Raw genomic sequence first — 21,818 nt, 5'->3', positions numbered from 1 at the left:
AAACTTACCTCTAGTGTGTTGCCTGAAAAGGATCCGCATGCGTCCACATCCTCAGCCTGGCATGGCATCTCTTTGGAGATCTGAGATGTAAAGAACAATCACTGAATGAGAGTTTGTTTCTCATGTACAGTACTCAGTCCTCCTTATTCCTGCACCTTACATGTTGAGTATTACACAGGACCTGTGTGTCTGCGCACTTCTTAATGTACTTTCATTCCTTTGTACATGTAATTTCAAAACTCAACCCTCCAAATTCCTGCACCTTACATATAAAGGTTACATCGTACTTGTGTGTCTGAATACTTCTGAATATCATTCTCATGACTTTATTTTAGACAATAAATATGCCTTAAAAGATTAAACTTACCTCTAGTGTGTTGCCTGAAAAGGATCCGCATGCGTCCACATCCTCAGCCTGGCATGGCATCTCTTTGGAGATCTGAGATGTAAAGAACAATCACTGAATGAGAGTTTGTTTCTCATGTACAGTACTCAGTCCTCCTTATTCCTGCACCTTACATGTTGAGTATTACACAGGACCTGTGTGTCTGCGCACTTCTTAATGTACTTTCATTCCTCTGTACATGTAATTTCAAAACTCAGTCCTCCTTATTCCTGCACCTTACATGTTGAGTATTACACAGGACCTGTGTGTCTGCGCACTTCTTAATGTACTTTCATTCCTTTGTACATGTAATTTCAAAACTCAATCCTCCAAATTCCTGCACCTTACATATAAAGGTTACATCGTACTTGTGTGTCTGAATACTTCTGAATATCATTCTCATGACTTTATTTTAGACAATAAATATGCCTTTAAAGATGAAACTTACCTCTAGTGTGTTGCCTGAAAAGGATCCGCATGCGTCCACATCCTCAGCCTGGCATGGCATCTCTTTGGAGATCTGAGATGTAAAGAACAATCACTGAATGAGAGTTTGTTTCTCATGTACAGTACTCAGTCCTCCTTATTCCTGCACCTTACATGTTGAGTATTACACAGGACCTGTGTGTCTGCGCACTTCTTAATGTACTTTCATTCCTTTGTACATGTAATTTCAAAACTCAACCCTCCAAATTCCTGCACCTTACATATAAAGGTTACATCGTACTTGTGTGTCTGAATACTTCTGAATATCATTCTCATGACTTTATTTTAGACAATAAATATGCCTTAAAAGATGAAACTTACCTCTAGTGTGTTGCCTGAAAAGGATCCGCATGCGTCCACATCCTCAGCCTGGCATGGCATCTCTTTGGAGATCTGAGATGTAAAGAACAATCACTGAATGAGAGTTTGTTTCTCATGTACAGTACTCAGTCCTCCTTATTCCTGCACCTTACATGTTGAGTATTACACAGGACCTGTGTGTCTGCGCACTTCTTAATGTACTTTCATTCCTCTGTACATGTAATTTCAAAACTCAGTCCTCCTTATTCCTGCACCTTACATGTTGAGTATTACACAGGACCTGTGTGTCTGCGCACTTCTTAATGTACTTTCATTCCTTTGTACATGTAATTTCAAAATTCAGTCCTCCAAATTCCTGCACCTTACATATAAAGGTTACATCGTACTTGTGTGTCTGAATACTTCTGAATATCATTCTCATGACTTTATTTTGGACAATAAATATGCCTTAAAAGATGAAACTTACCTCTAGTGTGTTGCCTGAAAAGGATCCGCATGCGTCCACATCCTCAGCCTGGCATGGCATCTCTTTGGAGATCTGAGATGTAAAGAACAATCACTGAATGAGAGTTTGTTTCTCATGTACAGTACTCAGTCCTCCTTATTCCTGAACCTTACATGTTGAGTATTACACAGGACCTGTGTGTCTGCGCACTTCTTAATGTACTTTCATTCCTTTGTACATGTAATTTCAAAACTCAATCCTCCAAATTCCTGCACCTTACATATAAAGGTTACATCGTACTTGTGTGTCTGAATACTTCTGAATATCATTCTCATGACTTTATTTTAGACAATAAATATGCCTTTAAAGATGAAACTTACCTCTAGTGTGTTGCCTGAAAAGGATCCGCATGCGTCCACATCCTCAGCCTGGCATGGCATCTCTTTGGAGATCTGAGATGTAAAGAACAATCACTGAATGAGAGTTTGTTTCTCATGTACAGTACTCAGTCCTCCTTATTCCTGCACCTTACATGTTGAGTATTACACAGGACCTGTGTGTCTGCGCACTTCTTAATGTACTTTCATTCCTTTGTACATGTAATTTCAAAACTCAATCCTCCAAATTCCTGCACCTTACATATAAAGGTTACATCGTACTTGTGTGTCTGAATACTTCTGAATATCATTCTCATGACTTTATTTTAGACAATAAATATGCCTTAAAAGATGAAACTTACCTCTAGTGTGTTGCCTGAAAAGGATCCGCATGCGTCCACATCCTCAGCCTGGCATGGCATCTCTTTGGAGATCTGAGATGTAAAGAACAATCACTGAATGAGAGTTTGTTTCTCATGTACAAAACTCAGTCCTCCTTATTCCTGCACCTTACATGTTGAGTATTACACAGGACCTGTGTGTCTGCGCACTTCTTAATGTACTTTCATTCCTTTGTACATGTAATTTCAAAACTCAACCCTCCAAATTCCTGCACCTTACATATAAAGGTTACATCGTACTTGTGTGTCTGAATACTTCTGAATATCATTCTCATGACTTTATTTTAGACAATAAATATGCCTTAAAAGATGAAACTTACCTCTAGTGTGTTGCCTGAAAAGGATCCGCATGCGTCCACATCCTCAGCCTGGCATGGCATCTCTTTGGAGATCTGAGATGTAAAGAACAATCACTGAATGAGAGTTTGTTTCTCATGTACAGTACTCAGTCCTCCTTATTCCTGCACCTTACATGTTGAGTATTACACAGGACCTGTGTGTCTGCGCACTTCTTAATGTACTTTCATTCCTCTGTACATGTAATTTCAAAACTCAGTCCTCCTTATTCCTGCACCTTACATGTTGAGTATTACACAGGACCTGTGTGTCTGCGCACTTCTTAATGTACTTTCATTCCTTTGTACATGTAATTTCAAAATTCAGTCCTCCAAATTCCTGCACCTTACATATAAAGGTTACATCGTACTTGTGTGTCTGAATACTTCTGAATATCATTCTCATGACTTTATTTTGGACAATAAATATGCCTTAAAAGATGAAACTTACCTCTAGTGTGTTGCCTGAAAAGGATCCGCATGCGTCCACATCCTCAGCCTGGCATGGCATCTCTTTGGAGATCTGAGATGTAAAGAACAATCACTGAATGAGAGTTTGTTTCTCATGTACAGTACTCAGTCCTCCTTATTCCTGAACCTTACATGTTGAGTATTACACAGGACCTGTGTGTCTGCGCACTTCTTAATGTACTTTCATTCCTTTGTACATGTAATTTCAAAACTCAATCCTCCAAATTCCTGCACCTTACATATAAAGGTTACATCGTACTTGTGTGTCTGAATACTTCTGAATATCATTCTCATGACTTTATTTTAGACAATAAATATGCCTTAAAAGATTAAACTTACCTCTAGTGTGTTGCCTGAAAAGGATCCGCATGCGTCCACATCCTCAGCCTGGCATGGCATCTCTTTGGAGATCTGAGATGTAAAGAACAATCACTGAATGAGAGTTTGTTTCTCATGTACAGTACTCAGTCCTCCTTATTCCTGCACCTTACATGTTGAGTATTACACAGGACCTGTGTGTCTGCGCACTTCTAAATGTACTTTCATTCCTCTGTACATGTAATTTCAAAACTCAGTCCTCCTTATTCCTGCACCTTACATGTTGAGTATTACACAGGACCTGTGTGTCTGCGCACTTCTTAATGTACTTTCATTCCTTTGTACATGTAATTTCAAAACTCAATCCTCCAAATTCCTGCACCTTACATATAAAGGTTACATCGTACTTGTGTGTCTGAATACTTCTGAATATCATTCTCATGACTTTATTTTAGACAATAAATATGCCTTAAAAGATGAAACTTACCTCTAGTGTGTTGCCTGAAAAGGATCCGCATGCGTCCACATCCTCAGCCTGGCATGGCATCTCTTTGGAGATCTGAGATGTAAAGAACAATCACTGAATGAGAGTTTGTTTCTCATGTACAATACTCAGTCCTCCTTATTCCTGCACCTTACATGTTGAGTATTACACAGGACCTGGGTGTCTAGACACTCAAATATATCACATACCAGTTAATATTTATAAATATAAGATCAGTATAAATCTATCTACATGTGACAGTTTGTAAAATTATAGTACTGAACAAGTTGAAATTGTGTAGTCTGATTAAGTCTTTCTGCCAAATTGGCTTTTTTAGGCACTATGCTCATCACTTCTATATTTTTGACTATATTGACACTGTACTACAACTTGATATACCCTTTAAAATTGTGTTCAAAGCTAGTAGAATGATTCTTGACAGTATCGTTACAATTCTATATACCTTGCTTCTCCACGGCCAGTCAGAATCACCATAATTATAAGTGATTTCTTCCCCTGGACCAATATCTTTGAGTGCAAATAAACAGAGATAGGGTCTTCCATCCACTCTTGTAACCTTCATTTTGCTGTTTGGATTTGCCTCTTCATCATTTACCAGTCTCCCTAATGATCCATCCTCTCTGGCAGCATCAACACTGAAATATCAAGTATGCAATAAGAATAATTACACCACGGAAGGAAAATGATTTAGCATATTTAGTGTTAGCATGTCTGGAAATGTTTACATCACTGTGTTAAGATTCAAATTTAGAAAAAAACGCACTTTAAAACAGCCACATACCATAACTGTTGTCCATTGAACTGGAAATCAAACATAAAAACCTTGAGTGCATCATGATAAACTTTCAATCGGTTTTCTTGTTCCTTTCTACTTATGACTTCCCCTCTGTACTCAATAAGGAAATCTCCCTTTGGAAAGCACCGGCAGCTGAACACACCCCGACCTGGAGGTACATATAATAAACAAAGTACAATAATAAACTTTAAACAATGCAGAGTTGTTAAATAGTAGCAATTGAGATTATTAACTCTCTCAAAATCTGTTAATTTATTTAATGTGATGTCTTTCTGTGATTAGTTAAACTATTTTTTAACTTTTCTAAAATGTTTCTGTGGATTAATCCATAAACAATTATTAAATAAAGTATCTATCTAGATATACAATTATCTTCCCAAGAAGATATAAAATATAAACTATAAAAAATAACAGCTTCTATTTTGAGCAGTTGATTGTCTCCTTTGAAATAAGAAAGATGTTCTGATCATATTACAAGATCTATTCTCCTAATGTGCAGTTTAAAAATAGATTATAACCTTGTATGTACGAACTCGGGAAACCTTTGCTAAATAAACTCACAACTCACCTTTATATGAATTTATATATTTGACATCAAACCCTTCCTTATCTTTACCCAAGGAGCAATAATAACTAGCATCATCTTTAGGATTTGTTTTCGCTCTCTGTGGCCTTGTTCCTGCCATCTCCTGCAGAGATCAGATGTTAACTTGAGCAACAACACATTACTGGATACAATATGATTTAATGATATTAGATGTTATTTTTCCAAAACGGAAGCTAGCTAGCTCTAGTTAGCTTCGGTTACCTAGCAACCTAGCATAATACTCGTAGCAATGCTACTACCTGCTAGTGTTACTTGTTAGGGATATGAAACATAACCATTAGTCAATGTGCAAGCAGCTGCTCTGTTGAATAAATATATTTGTAAATCTGATTTTGAAAGAGTCAGTATGCCTACGTGCCTCCCCAGCCAAGAACCTCTCCGCACGTCACTGGCCACTTGCTAATAACTAACGCTAGCTAAACTGTCATAGATCAGATGTTTTGGTTCATACAAACATCAAGTAACCTAATCCATTCTGCATAATTTACCTTTAGTCATTGTTTTAGCAGATTACATAACAATATGTACCTAAATGTGTAAAGAATATTAAATGGGTCTTACCTCGTCCTCCACGCATGCAGGGATGAGAGGTGTTCAATTAGAAAGTACTGATGTTTCGCGGCAAAACTTGACGGATTGTACCACGTTGATAGAAGAGGAGGGGTATGACAAAATAAGAATTCCTTTTTCGTTTCTAAAGAGCATATTGTTTGATTTATTCAGGAAGAAGAAAACAATTTACTTACGTAATATTTTGTTAATTTCATTCAATATTTCAAGATACATGGTTTATAATACATTTTGCTTTTATCGTATTGCTAACTCATCCCCTGTGTAAATAGCGATTTGAATTGGAAGGACAGTGTAGTAATTATCAGGACCTTCCGGCAGACAACCAATCAGCATAAGACGCTGTGTGCATATTCATGAAGTCTTGCTAGTACACAACCTGCCGTAGGGGGCGCTGTGGTGATACACAGATTGTACACACAAATCATGTTTATATGTATTAAACGGACATCTTGTTTTTTTTGCATTTTTAGGGTTAATAGACCAATAGAAACCATTCTACACTTTTAGAATTTGGTCGAAATTAGCAGGACACTGCTCCTGTCCTGTTAATTCAAAATGTCCTTCTAGTGTGGTGTGTATTCGGACCAATTGTCCTGTTAAAACACATTGACAAACACACAACCACACATACACACACACACACACACACACACACACACATCCCGCATACAACTAGCAAGTGGAAATGCTTGAATTAGGCACTTGACACTTTGGTCTCACAAAACCGCAGTGAACTCCTCCCCTCCATTTCTCCCCTCACCACTCAGACACGCGCACACACACACACACACTCACTGTTCCCTGGTGATGTGCTGACGAGGACCCTCGGGGGGGGGGGGTCAGAGGTCACTCTTCACAGCAGAGGGGGCGGGGCAGGCAGAGAAACAAAGGCCCCTGGCTGGGGGACGCTAGGTGAGGGCTTCCTCTTTGTGTGAAGTTGGGGACATGAGCATCTGTGCCAGACGTCTTCTATCGGGGACAATAGTAGGAGTGTGGAGCCTCCATTTTTGGGGTTGTGCTGACGCCAGCAGGGTGGGAGTGAGGGTGGGCGGTCCTTTTACATCCCTCAATAGGGACCCTTTATTCGGGATGTCTTTCTACAGCAGGGAAGGGAACTGCCTGGTCAATTACCATCAGTCAGCTGGACACTGTGGTGAACCCGGGGCAACGCCTTTGTTGTCCCGTGGACGCGGAGCAGGATGTGAGCGTGCCCGGTCCGGCCGTCCCTCCCACTGATGACCAGCTGAATGGGAGGAGGGAGGGGAGGAGTGAGGTCCTCAAAGAGAGCAGCAGGTGCATCTTGAAACATGACGATGTGAACGAGGAGGAAGATTCCACAGGAATGTTCCGGTGCAACAAAGCGTTGACAGGCATGCAGTTGAGGCCCTGCAGCAATCAGAAGACACTCTAAGAGCGTGTCTGTGTTCATATTCTTTGAGTGTCGTTGGCCTTGGAAAGGTTTGGGGGGGGTTATTAAAATATCAGGGAAAATAAACTGAAATCACTCAGGGAATACACATCACTTATGGAGATTTCTTGCTTTGTCTATTTGTGCATCTTTGTGCCTCTCTCTCCCTCTCTCTCCTGTTCTCCCTCTCATTCTCGCTCTCTCTCACTCTCTCACTCTCTCACTCTCTCACTCTCTTTCTCTCCAGTCACCCTTCCCCACATCATGCCAGGAAGATAGTGCTCATGAAAGCGCCCCCTTCTATCACCTGCATGGATAACCTACCCCAGTGGGAAATATGGGAATCCTCCTGACTCCGGAAACATCATTCCTTCAAATATCTGATTCTGTTCGGCAGACACACACAGACATCTAGCCTATTTGTCACTGAAAAGAATCTTTCATCACCCCCCCCCCCCCCCAGCCTGCCTCCCCTCCCCCTGCGCTCCCCCCCCCACAGACTGAGGAGTGCTCAGCAGTGTCTGGGTTCATTGTGTTGTACATGAAGGACAGGGCCATACATAGAGAGGCTCGTGGGACCTCATCAAAATGTCATATTACTGCAGACCTCTCCTCAACAACGTTGGGGTGAATACAGGAGGGGGCCAGTTCTGGAATGCTCCCCCCCCAAAAAAGATACCCCAGCAAAAAAAAATTGCTGTACACTTTTTAGCACATTCCCACTGTATCTAGGTTAACTTGGAGCGGCCAATCTGTTCTCTCTCCCTGTATCCTTAATCTCTTACTCTGAGCTCCATGCCTTTAACCAGAAAAGGAGAGAGAGAGAGAGAGAGAGGGTGGGTGGGAGTGAGGACAAGAGAGAGTGAGCATAGAGAGACAAAAACAAAAAGCCTTTTAGAAGAGGTGTGTGATGGGAGGAGGAGGGGGGCTGGCACAACAAAGGCAAGGGCCCAAACAAACATGTGGCCATTAGGCTGTGAACGTTACCCCCTCTAGGTCTAGAGATGTCACTGAGAAATCCAGCATAAAGCTGGCAGCAACTAACCAGACTAAACCTCACCCTCGGTCACGTTGATGCAAAAACTTTGCTTCCAGTCATTTTCCTGGGGGTCGAGCCAAGTCAAACAGCATCACACTTGAACATGCTATCGGTAACACTTGGACCTCTTGCAGAGATATAGTATGACATGCGACAGTGAGCATGACCAGGGCCAGTCAGTGATGTATCATGTCATTAGGAGAGAGCGGTGTGACCCCCTCCATGGGATGACCGCGTCTCTGCCCAGGACTCCCAACCCGACAAGGCATTGATCCAGCCCCATCTGGGTGGATGAGACCAGCAATGAGTCCTCATTGATCTGCTGCTGCAGAGGGCTCAGGGTCCCAGAGAAACCAGCGCATTGATCCACAGACAGGGGAGAGGGGAGAGGGGAGAGGAGCAAGGGGAGACAGAGAGGGACGGGGGAGTGAGGGGGAGAGCCAGGGAGAGGGATGGATAAAGAGCGAAAGAGAGGAGGCTAACAGAGAGAGAGAGTCAGAGAGGGGAGAGAGAAGGAGGTTGAGAGAAGGAGCACAGACTCCCCCCACCCACCTACACCCCCCCCCCCCCACTTACTCCCCTTGCTCCCTCATCCATGCACGCTCAAGGCCTTCCTCTGACCACGTGGTTCTGTTTAACCGACGATTGGGAGGCACCATCCAAAGCAACCGCTGTGCCGGAACACGACTACTGTGCCGGAAAACACCGGGCCTGAAGCGGTCCACCCACAGCAACACTCCGCTAGGGTCTACAGCTCTCGGGCGCCGCGCACTCTAACCTCCATCATGCTCACGAGAGAGAGAAAGTATGGCGGCGACTGTGACGTGGTCCTGGCTCATGAACACCGGCCTGCGTTCCAACAGCTGTGTCGTCCGCAGCTCCTCCAGCAGCGCCGGCCACGCATTCAACACGCTCAAACTCCCTACGCTCCCCCGGCAGCTTCAGGGTGTCCACTGTGGCACGCCACTTCAAAACACACATGTCAAAGCCGTGACGAATGGCTCCGATAGCGTTTGGGAGTGCCGAACGGGTCCCGCCCGCCACGGGGAGCGAGAGAACGGGAGAGAGGGAAAGAGAGACGGATCGAGAGAGAGAGTCGTAGAGAGTGAATCGGAGAGCAGCAGCATCAAAAGATCCAGCCCCCTCTCTTCAGCAGGGCGAGCAGGGATCCACCTCAGGGACTGCAGTAAATACGGTCTCGTACCACGCAGCGTGGCAAAAATGGCTCCAACATGACCCCCCCCCCACGCCCCCACTCCTCCTGAACACGCTTCTTCACACCTTTACACCCACACAGGAGTGGGAATAAACGACGACTTCAAAGCAAAGAGCAATTCAACAACTTAGGTTCATCTTTTATTTTATCCCTCTCTCTTTCCATCTCTCTCTCTCTTTCTCTCTCGTACTGAGCAGTAGCTAGATCTACATGCTTAATTTTTACTCGGCAATTGGAAGTGACTTTAAAGCCAAGCCAGATCTGAGATCTGATGAAAACTCAAGCGACAGCACTGCAGACAATGACTAGACCTGAATCACAGACACCCCGGGACTGACTCCTGGATGTTGCGGTGTTTAGGCAAGAAACCCCCCTCAGGGAAAGACTTCCAGGAGCTAACGCTCTGGAGCTTTCCCCATCACTAATCTCTACCCTCGACTGCCCCTCCTCACCCCCAAAAACACACACAAACATTTGGATATCAATATTTGATAAAGGGGTGGGGAGGGAGGGTCTCTGACACAGTACCACTCAGATATGAGTGGGGCATTCACTTCCAGCAACTGATCTTTCCCTGCTTCTCCAGCTAGATCAAGCCGAGCGAGGACACAGAGAGAGAGGGAGGCGAGTAGGCGGGCAGCACCCTACCTGTTTGCCAGACGTAGACAGGTTTGGTATCCTCCTCGGCTTGGGTCTTGACTTCCCAGACGCCCAGCAGCAGCAGCAGTGCTGCCAGCCTCCAGAGAGGGGGGAGTGCCCCTCTCCAGACACCAAGCGTCCCCTGCAGTCCGCCGGCCAGCCACATGGCTTTCCCACGGCCAGTAGATATCCACGCCAAAACAGAAAAAGGGGGAGAGACCAGAGGACCGAGGCTCTCCGAGGCGAGCGCACGCAGAGACGTGAGGGTGTGGGAGGGAGAAGGGCAAGCGAGGCTCTGCTTTTGTCCCTCTCACACAAGGGTGTGCGGCTCGTCCTAATAGGGTAATCCGGGGGTAAATGAAAGGCTGTGCGGGCTCCTTTGCTGTCGTCCCCTCGCTCACTCTGGCTCTCTCTCTCTCTGGCTCCGGTTGCTGGGTCAGTCAGGGAGAACCAGCTCTGCTGTTGGAAAACAGGGAACAATAGAGCCCCTAAGCCCAAGCTGCTGCTGTTGCTGCGTCCTGAGTGTGCCGGGCTGATGCAGCACCTCCCTCTCTCTCTCATTCGCTCGCTCTCGCTTTCTCTCTCGCTCTCTCGTACTCTCTTTGCCCCTCTCTCTTCCTCTGCCTGTCTCTCTCTCTCGCACTACCGCTCTCTCCCTCACTTGCCGTCCCTCCCTCCCTTTCTCTCTCTATTGCTCTCTTGGTCACTTGCCCTCCCTCTATCTCCCTCAGTTGTTCTCTCACTCACTTGCCCTTTTCTCGGTCTTCCGCTCTCTCTCTCTCTCTCTCTCTCTCTCTCTCTCTCTCTCTCTCTCTCTCTCTCTCTCTCTCTCTCTCTCTCTCTCTCTCTCTCTCTGTCTCTGTCTCTCTCTCTCTCTCTCTCTCTCTCTCTCTCTCTGACTCTCTCTCTCACACACACACTCTGCCTCCCTCCTTTTCAGTTTGCAGAGCGCTCATTGAAGCCGCTCCACTTTGAGCAAACAGCAGAGGCAGGATAGGAGCTGTGGGGAGGGTGTGTGTGTATCTGTGTGTGTGGGAGAGAGAGGTAGAGAGAGATAGAGTTTGAGTGGGAGGGGGGCACTGAGAGCAGGTCATGAATCTTCTTAGTGAGACACAGTTAGCACTTCAGAGAATATTTTTTTTTGTAGTGTGTGTGTGCGTGTGTGTGTGCGTGTGTGTGTGCATGTGCACCCTTGCATGGACATTAAAATGCACAAAAAAAAGAGTCCGAATATGAACCCCTTGAAATCAGTGTAGGAAGAATTCTGATGAATTATTGATGACAGTTCAGTTTGACCTTGTATGATATTCAAGCCAAAGAGTCCAGTTGGGGGGATCTGACTATCCTTATTATTCACTGAGAGGACCCGAGCACTCAATGAAACCAGACCATAAATCTGATCCCCTGTAAAAAAGGCCTCTAAATCAATCTGACCGTAAAGCCACCAGAGTGTCAGTCATCCAAGCCATAAGCAGTGATGCTAAACATCCTATCCATATCCACAGCTTCCATTACTGGAATAGAACCAGTAACAGGATAAGGATATTGATGTAGCTGATGAGTGACGTGCAAGAAGAAGATGCATACAGATCCTTTTCTTTCAGTATTTTCCCAGAATCCCTTTGAAGCTCAACTCCCTAGGGAGAGCTGAGCTGGCCACACCCCCTATCGCCAAGGGGTCCACACACACACACACACACACATACACACCCATCCCCCATTTCTTCTTACCACAACCCCACAGCCCCACCCCTGCTCCACCCCAACCCCCACCCTTCTGCCCAGTGCCCCCGCCTCCGCTCACGTCCGTCTCAGGCATTTCACAGCCATTAGGTTGACAAAGGGAGCCCTTTGCCCCCCCGCCTGCTGAAGCATGCAACCGAACTAATTAGCCAGGCGCTGTCCGGTGCTGGGCTGGGCTCCTCTTCTGCGTGCCCAAGCCTGGAACTGGCTGGTTTGGGGCCCGGGTCATGCCCTCTACCCACACACACTCACACATACATAAACACCAACAGGCAGAGAGCAAGGTCATAGTGGTCACCTGAGCACAGCAGAGCCAGAGACCATCCAGTTGTGGGTTGTTTTGAGCCCATGCTTTGTGGTTTAAGGAGGGGTGGAGGTCGGCGGGCTAAAAGAAGAACTGGGTCATTTCCGTCAAGACACCTGTTCCTGGAAATTGCATGTGGACTGAGAGGATAGTGAGGAAACACAGTTGATGCCATTAGAGCACTGTTCACTGAACTAGAGAACTAAAATGACGGACAAGGAATAAATACAACAGACGCACAACAGAAGCTGACATTTTAGTTAGGATGAGACCGGCTGAGGTGACGCAGGTCAAGACCGTCCAGTGTCAGCCCGGGTCTCATCATGGCCGGGGGGGGGGGGGGGGTTGAGAGGGTGCGAGGAGAGAAATAAAGGGATTGGGCCAGAACAAAAGAGAGATGGATAGGTAGATATATCGAAAAAGATATTGTGAGAGACACAGAGAGAGAGAGACAGATGCAGAGAGAGAGAGAAGGAGTGAGAGAGAGGGGAGGTGCTTATCAGAGCTTACCAAAAGGTTGTGCACGACCCTGATTAGTGGGAATCAGCTGGGTCGGATTACAGCCTCGGCCGCTCTCATTTAAGACTCCAAACAGACACTGGCAAACACATACACACACTCACAAACACACACACACACACACACACACTGGCAAACTGAGACACACTGACAAGCGGTCAGATTCTGAGGCCGTGCCTGGATGACTGCCTATCTACTTGCCTGCCTGTCCGTTCGTCAGTTTCCCGACCAACTTGTGTCAGGAGGGGAGCACAGCTGCGGGGACAGACCCTGCTGGGGCCCGGCAGGCCACATCCTCCCATCAGACACTCTGACACAGTGGAGAGGTGGAAGACAGAGCGAGGGAAAGAACCAGACAGGACAGGAGAAGGACAAGGAGGGACAGAGAGGAAAGGAAGAGGAGGGGACCACGTGGAGGGGACTGAAGGGAAAGGGAGAGATGAAGAGGGTTTTTTCAAGGAAGGAGAGAGAACTGACGGGCGGGGGGAAAGGGGCGGGGGGCGAGAGAAAGAGATTCTGCATTTGAGACACGGGACTGTATAATGAGGAGATCCAAGGAGAGGCAGGCATAATGATGACTATAAGTACAAGCTCTGCCCTGCTCTGCTCTCAGAAAGTAACAGCACTTGTGATCATCTCTGATTAGCACCTAGATAGAAAGAGAAAGAGGTAGAGAGAGAGGTAGAGAGAGAGAGAGAAAGAGAGAAGGAGGAAGCGATAGAGAAAGAGAAAGAGAGAAAAGAGGCAGAACAAAGAGACAAAGACTATATGCCACTCCTGCAAATGTATGTTCAACTCAGTCATTCACTTGTCCCATCCCTTATCCTGCTATGTACGCTCTGCAGTTAGCAGCAGTGTACAGGAGTGTTTCATCACATGAAAACCATGCAACACAGAGCCACATGCCCCCCAGAACCTCCAACCAGGAAGAGATGAGCCAACAGTTGGTACGACTGTTATAAACATGGTACCAGTATGACAGTAAATGATTGGAATAGAGAATGAAATCTCGCCTTGAGAAAAGCCATTGAGTCTGTCACACTTGAGGTAACTCTTTCTATGGTTGTGGAATACAGCTCTAATTCAAACTGAGTGTTCTCGATTTCAGTGTAGGTTAGGAAAATCCTTAGTTTATCCTGAACTTTTAGAGGCATGATACAATTCAGAGAGAGTTTATGTGATTTGTGTTCAAGTGCAGATTGGTTTGATAACCATTTCAAACATCCTGTTTTTCGGACCTTTTCCCCTGCCCAGAATGTTGGATTACAGTTTTACTTCAGAGTTCAGATAGAACAGCTGCAGGCGGGGGGGGGGGGGGGGGGGGGAGGGGGGGATCCTGCGTGGGGAGAAGGGAGGGGGGTCGGTGGGGTGTGGTGGAGAGGTTGGGTGCAGAGGGAGGGCCAAGCCCAACCAAGCTGATCCAATTTAAATATGCAAATGTTATCGCAGGGCGCCAGTGACAATACAGGGAGACAATGACGGGGAACAGAGAGAATAACAACACTGTAATGTAATTAAATGTTTACCATTGTTTCTTGAGCCATCGAGAAATCAATCAGGGCGTTTAGAAGGTGTGGCGAATGTGAGCGGAGTCTTTTGTCCAAGCGCCAGAGAGACATTTCATAGATGATAATTACATTAAAGTGTCCTCCAACCAATTTGCGATGGAGAGGGTGATTGTTTAGTGTCTATTAGCTAAAACACAAGTGACAGGATCAATGCCCTGGACCACCAGAACAAGATTAGACTAAATCTAACGAAACTATGATAGTGATCCATGTATTCATTCAGAAATAACCAATACGTACGTGTTATACATGTAAAATAGAAGTTCTCATATTTCTCGTTCTCATTCAGTTCACCATCCCTTGAAATGGGCCAAAATCACAAACATGAGCAAAGCTGTTGGAATATGTCAAGTGACAGCTAAAACAGGCAAACCCGCTAAGCTGGGGGAAGGTTGTTTTGACCTCTTCCCCAATCAGGAACAAAGAGACTCAATACTAATCCAAGCAGCTCATATCCGTCAAGGCAAATCATCCCTGAAATGCGTTCAATCAGGCGGAATCTCAAGACCAGAACCAGCCCTCCCAGCCTCATCCAACGGTTCCCATTGTCTTCCACTTGATTGGGTTTGGAGCCTGTAACGAGATTGGAAGAACAAAGCCTCCAGAGGAGGTTGCTTTTAACCCCCCAAAGAGGCCCACTTCACGCTAGCTACAGGGGCACCCTAAAAGAGGATTTAAGCGGGTTACCATTCACGATATAAGCGCAACCCCTGGGGAATCCCCAAAACAAACACACAAGTATTGTCTGCTGGCTGCACTTCACCGTACGCTTAGCTGCCATGCTCACACAACCGCTGACACCATGGTAACACTAACCACGTTTCTCGTTGACTGGGATGAAAATGGCTGCTGTGGAAATTGTAACACAGTTATCTGATATGTGCCAGAAGCACTCAATCTGAGTTTTCAGCAAAGATGAGATAGATATGTAAATGTTGGTGTGTGTGTGTGTGGGGGGGGGGGGTTCAGAGGAGTGGAGGGGGGGCATTTATTGACCCTCACCCGGCCCCTTCTTCCCAGAGAGCCGAGACGGAAAGTGATTCTAACCCGGTGTTTGCCGGCATCTTTAAACAAGCGGTGCCAAAACCCTGCGTGACTGTCAGCCTGTGTGCTCAATTGATCCCTTTTGTAATGACCTTGTCTACATGATGCAGTGAGCTAGCATGAATATCAGCCCACCTCTCCTGGGGCAAGGGGGGGGGGGGGGGGGGGGGGGGGGGGCAGACAGGTGTCTGGACTGATGGCTGGGACTGGGGATTGACGGAGGGTTGTTTGTGTGCGTGTCTGTGCGTGTGTCTGTGTGTCTTTGCATGCTCGTTTGTGCGAGTGTGTGTGTGCGTCTCCTGTTGGTTCTCCCCTGGTGAAGACGTCTGGCTCTGCTGTCAGACTAGGATGCGCCGTGGCTAGACCCCAACATCTGCACCTGCATCACATTCAGATTTTCCTTCCTTGAGCGGCATTATCAAATGCCTCATGCCATATGTGGACATGAGTAAACAGTCTCCCAAGATGGGCTGCTTCCCCCAGGGACGAGTGCAGACTGTTACAGACAATGGTTTTCTGTGGACAAGGTGAAGCTCTCAGGTGCATCTCACCCCCCCCCATCAGCTTGACAGATCCGTGGCAACGGAAGGATGGTGCGGGTGGAGTGGTGGAGGGGGAGGGGGGGGGGGGGAAGTGCTACCCTGTCGTCCCGGCTCAGCCCCCCCCCCCCCACCGCAACCCAGACGCCGTCTGCCAGCGTGGATGACCTGCTGTCGCCGCGGCAGAAACCCCAGCAAGGAACCTCCTCCTCAATGACACTCTGAGGATGTTTCACGGTGAACCCGGCAGCCCTCGTGTTAACTCTGACAGCACGAGGGGAATACAGACACGCCGCTGTCCTCTCGTTCTTATGCAGGATCTGGGCTCATGCTAATACTACACTCCTTCACCTTGACTAGTGAACTTGTGGAGGTTTAGTGATTAGCTGCCTTCATATGTCCACACATATGAAATGTTAACAATGCTACAATGTGTGCGACGACATTTTCAATCCGAGACAAATCTAATCAAATCTTCATTTGCATAAGCCGATAGGTAAATAACCCGTGGTTAACATCCAAAACGTCAATTAAATACAAACTCGTACGTCCACGGCGGTTCCTGTGAGTACATATAGACAGGCTTTTGCCGCTCCGCGTTTCCTTATCTCATCTTTCCACATGCTGCCGTTGATTGATTGATTTGTAATTGCACAAACAGCCTGGTCAAATTGGCCAAGCTGAACCGGGCCTGTCGACATGCCCCAGTGAACTCCCACTGGTCTGCTCTGGCGAAGGTCTCTTTTAATTCATTCCAAACAAATTAATACCATTAGCAGGATGTTTTGCATGTCGACACTTTGCCCCGATATCTGCTCTCTTGATCCCCTGTGGAATTTGGGAGAGTTGCTGACTCGGGTGGACTCACAAATCAACAGCTGTCAACCCACCCTTCTGTGCCCCAACAGGAAACTGACCATTGATTACTGATTCAGTTGCATTTTACAACTATTGACAGAAAAAGCACAGGCTGTGCATTACTTCAGTCATTTTCTTGCTTTAAACCTCCACTTGAAAGTTTGCAGAGGACATTGTCCTAAGGGCCTAAAGAAGAAGCTGTGGTGGTTTGTGTTTTGTGGATGGGCTGTGTCTCTGACTTTTGTACAATAGATGTATTATGCAGCATTTTTGTAAACTTACATTTTCATCTTAAATTAGTGAAAAAAGAGTGTAGTTATTCTGTCAGGAAAAAACGTTTTATGCGGTGTCTCCTAGCAACAGCTATTTCACTCATGCACAGTCAAGGTGGATTTCTTGGAGAGGGAAGCTTCCTGTGTGACTCTGAAATATGTCCTCCTACTGATAGTTTGTGACAGTTTTTCACCGACACTCCATGTCTGCTGAGTCTAGAATTTAGTCAAGGATTTTTTGTGGGGGAAACAAGAGACGCATGTAAATATTCGATGCAGTTTTGCCTGTTTTTAGAAAAGCAATGACATATTCCAGGACTGTAATCCCATGAGCTACGAAGAATAGCTTGGGACATAAGGTATTAACAATGTTTTCAACAGTCAGATCAAGAGAAATGACATGAAAGTGCTGTCACGAATATATATTCTGGTTGTGAGAACATTTACAAAAGAGCACATTATTGAGAGCACAGAGGATCAGGCTTATTTTTGAAGGAACAGAGAACCAGAGTCTTAAGAGACCCCAGTGAAGAAATCAGCCTAATTCTCTCCATGCTGTAATTGCAGTTGGAGGATATTAACCGTAACGATGGCGAAACCACGCGGGCTTGTTTTTCATATTTCTCACTCTTCTGCACATCCCTCGTTTTTTTTCCCCTCCCCCCCGCCACGCTGCACACCTCCCCCACCCCCTGCCACCCCCCATGCCGCGCCCCCCCTGCTGCCCCCCATGCCGCGCCCCCCCTGCCACCCCCCATGCCGCGCCACCCCCCCCTCCCCCCCACGACCCCCGGAATCTTCCCCACTCTACCAATGAGAACGCAAAGGCAGCATTCCTTCCCAGAGACAAGAACCTCCAGGTCTGTTGCTTCCCTCCCTCTGCTTGTCATGGCGCTCAACACCAATCACATGCTCAGCCTCGACTGATTCCGCATCAGAGACTTCCGATTTGGCAAAGCGCACAATATGTGGTTCTTCATGGTTACTAGCCTCAGGCATCGTGACTGCTTGCCTGGTAAAGCCATGCTTACAGACAAAGCCAATTACCTTTCACATTTTGGCTTACATCAATTTGGTTACTTGTTTTTATTTCTTAGCTTGGTCTACGGACAATTAAATCATGAATACAAGTTTTCCTACAAGTCCTCTTTATCCATGAATCTTCACCCACAGTAAGAGGAAGTTTGATAGTCAATATTGCTGATCTCATCCCATGCATAGTTTCGCAGCCTGGGTGGTTTCTCACAGAAGTTGGAAAGTTACTGGGTTAAGTGGAATCGGCTCCACATCAGCTTAGTGTCAACAGCACACTGTGTCAGCTGATGACAGAGATTAAGGTTGTGCTCATTCATAGCTCCATTCAATTCAATGATTAAAAAAGATCTTGCCATGCAAAGATGGCAGAGTGGAATTCAGGTCATAAAATTATTCGGAGGGCTTTAGGTTGTGAATTTATTTTCAGATCATCTGTCCATAGATGTTTAAAAGTCAAGTCAACAATGACATTAGCAAAATAATAACATACACACATACATCCAGCTGTTTTGCCTGCGGTCAGCTAACCAACATCATTAGGCTGGTCTTTGAACAGATGGGTCAACAGAACCCGTTTTTTTTTTTTCCAGAAAGGGCCTCTTTCTGCCCACTGGCTCCCGCAGCAACAGCCCAGAAACAGGTCAGGGAGGGGTGAAAGCCTGGGCCTCCTCCACAGGCTCCATCGGCCCCGCGCCTCAACGTTCCCTGGATGTGACGAGGGCCCAAGTTCAATCAGTTCTGCAGTCACACTCTCCACGTCTCCCTCTCTCTCCTATCGCGCTCATCTGTTTGATCGGTGGCATGCGACGAGGGGAAATCAATCAGGCACTCAAAGAGGACGGAACCAGAGCTATCTCCAGCCAGCGCGGCGGCTCGCGGATCTGCTTTGGCGACGGCATGGAATTTATCGCTCCGTGTCCACAAAGGAGCCTGGGAAATGGGCAGGATTCCGTCAGGTGGAGGAACACACCAGGGTTGATAGGAGATACTTGTTTCAGTGTTTCGCACACACAGGTAATTGATGTTCACAGTGAGCATGTCTGTTGAATGGGAAATGGTGAGCTGCTAACCAGTCTGGGGCGACAATCTGACGTCTACTGAGCCAGACGGGCAAACTACCTGACCAGAACCGAAGGGAACAGAAGGGGGGGTGGGGGAGAAAGGAAGGAGAGGAGATATGTAGATTGACCACATACGAAAGAGAAGCAGAGATACGTCTAAATGAAAGATATGTCATCGCATGAGAGACATTATAAAAACATATTTGCTAGCTGGCACAGGACCCTCAGAACCATTCCATGACTTAGAACCTAACTCCCGTTGCCGTATAGAATGTTCCGTCTGTTCCATATGTGTTTGGAAATATATCTATTATTCAAGTTCTGCGGTGTGCGGTGATATTCCTAGAATGTGGGTCATCCCACCCTTGTTTTTCCCAGTCGCCCCTGCCTGAGCTGCACCGCTCCCCTCCCTCCCCCTCTGACTTCAGCAAGGGGCGGAGGAAGGGCAGGTGGGATTTCTGTGCCCACGTTTCGCGGGCCGGTACAGATTTGGCATGTCAGGTTGGGTCAATCTTGAACCACAAAACCCACCGCCGAACACTTCACCCGGTGTGATGGAGAGATGGGCAGGGAGGCTTGCAGGTCATGCACTCATCGTGGCTGTCTGCCAGGTAGGGTTGGATGCAAGGAGGAAGGGGTTGACATGCAGGACAGATCAATGAACGCTTCACACGAGCATGAGAGATGAGATTGGGGCTCGTCCTGAGAAAAATCCGGAATCCGATTGAGGAGGCCTTGCACTAAACACGGCTCTTACCGTGACACACAGACTATCTCTCGCACACGCACGCATACACACACTCAAGCAACAGCCCACTGTGGTGAAGACGAGCGCACAGCAGGTTCGTGGGACAAACCCAAGACAGAAGCCTCTTCTCTGGTAGCTGAGAGTTTGGCTGGTCATTAGGAGGGAATACCTGCCAGCCACCCCGAGGCACACATGCTGATCTCACAGTGTCTGCAGCCAAACACCTATTAGAGCAAGAAACAGTAGCTTCCACAGCGGGTAGGTCCTCACTACAGAGGATCACACACACACACACACACACTTCAGAGTTCAGGCTGTCTTGAGCTTAGTCTTTGACACTAAGTTGATGGCATTAAAAGTTCTTGGAAAAGGTGGGTGGGGTTGCCGAGGTTACTTTAGGTATCTTTGAAAGCGATAGTCTCTGAGATCCAGTCACCTTAGTAAGTACCATATTCTCTCTTCACAGTCTTTTTCCCTCCCTCCCCCTCTCCCTCCCTCTCTCTTTCCCTCCCTCCCTCCCTCCCCCTCTCCCTCCCTCTCTCTTTCCCTTCCTTCCTTCCCTCTCTCTTTCTCTCTCTCCCTCTCTCCCTCTCTCCCTCTCTAATAAGTACTGAGTCAAGACCTCAGCTGTTTGTTTGTGCCTTAACATATCATTACACATTCACCATGCCCTGACTGATAATTTACCAAATCTAATACATAGCAATTACTTGGATAGTTTTTTTTATGATACTCCTATAATAGCAAGGGTGCTTTTACCATGAAACACAATGCAAATGTCAATGAACCACAATAAACCAGAATGAACCAGAATTAATCTGAATTCCAAAAATAGGGAATGGCTGTATAGGGAATGGCCATCTAATCCCACAGTTCCATCTGAACTCTCTGATTTGAAATGATAGGATTACATGACAAATGAAAATGAAAGGCCTTCAGAGGACCAAGGGAATGAACCAGCATTAATAATTGAGCTTGTACCGTCTCCTCTTTCAGCACCAAGGGTCCTGTGGGAATCAATCTGCTTCCCACAATTCCCTAGTAGGGTTACATCACAGGTGCAAACTGACAAATCGTTACTTTCCCAAGGTTGGGGTCGGCACTTTGCTCGGCAATGTAGACATTAATGCCACCCATCAAAAAGCACTCTGGGGTTCCAAATGTAATGTAAATCAAATTATTACCAGAGCTTCTCTGACCAACAAGTCTTATGTGTGAATTGGCCAAGTGGCATGTCGACATAGAGTTATGAACACAATTTGTCTTTGCCACTCTCTGTGTTCTTTTGTAAACTGAACACACTTTCCATCATCTGGTAAGTATGCTTTCAAAAGCCCTTTTCTGACTCCGACTTTACCATTACAAGCGCTGTCTAGATGGTGTGGCTAAGTACAGAACAATAATAATTGGTTTTTATCAAGGACACTTCAGTCAATCCTGAGCACTTCATTTGGTTCCTGTGTGTGGATAAGAATGTCATCAAATGATCCTAAATCAATCAATCAGCAGCTACCTCAAATTATTAAAACTGTGTTTCCGACCTTGGCTTTGTCTGGGTGTGATATGGGATTGAATGTAAAAGGTGTGGTGGATAACAATCTCTATCTCTCTCTCTTTCTATCTCTCTCTCCTCTTCAGAGGACTTGCATAATTAGGGGGGAGGAAAGGAATGCCCACTTCTGCTCCAGGCTGATTCTCAGCAGTAATACTCTCATTCATTCCTCCGCCGCGCCCTCTGGGGGTGAGCCTGGCCTTATCAGACAAGCTCATATTCATCATCATTTAGACACATTCGGCTCAGGGAT

The 21,818-nt window shown here is 46.3% G+C and overlaps 1 protein-coding gene and 1 long non-coding RNA gene across 10 annotated transcripts in view; both read right to left on the bottom strand.

The window, feature by feature from the left end:
- thsd7aa (thrombospondin, type I, domain containing 7Aa) overlaps nucleotides 1–10,933 on the bottom strand; it is a 92,752-nt gene extending 81,819 nt beyond the window's left edge. For all 7 annotated transcript variants that reach the window (XR_006956002.1, XR_006956001.1, XR_006956003.1 and 4 more), the window contains exon 1: nucleotides 10,332–10,933. Coding sequence is in view for 4 of the 7 variants with exons in the window: in XM_047018786.1 (XP_046874742.1) it covers nucleotides 10,332–10,488 (157 nt within the window). In the remaining 3 variants the exon portion in view is untranslated. The remainder of the gene's footprint in view (nucleotides 1–10,331) is intronic.
- On the bottom strand, nucleotides 4,059–6,785 carry LOC124466862. Of its 3 annotated transcripts, XR_006956005.1 has the most exons (5): nucleotides 6,009–6,659; nucleotides 5,409–5,529; nucleotides 4,826–4,988; nucleotides 4,487–4,679; nucleotides 4,059–4,098 (listed from the first exon to the last, which is right to left on the bottom strand). It is a non-coding gene; the product is annotated as an uncharacterized LOC124466862 (long non-coding RNA). The 3 variants fall into 3 exon arrangements; XR_006956004.1 differs by having other exon boundaries at nucleotides 4,826–5,529; nucleotides 6,009–6,785; XR_006956006.1 differs by lacking the exon at nucleotides 5,409–5,529.
- Nucleotides 10,934–21,818: the final 10,885 nt, after the last annotated feature.

This window comes from Hypomesus transpacificus, chromosome 4, assembly GCF_021917145.1.
Source record: "Hypomesus transpacificus isolate Combined female chromosome 4, fHypTra1, whole genome shotgun sequence".
Classification (NCBI taxonomy): Eukaryota; Metazoa; Chordata; class Actinopteri; order Osmeriformes; family Osmeridae; genus Hypomesus; species Hypomesus transpacificus.
The sequence above is the reverse complement of the archived record's forward strand: the minus strand, read 5'-3'. Positions and strand labels throughout refer to the sequence as shown.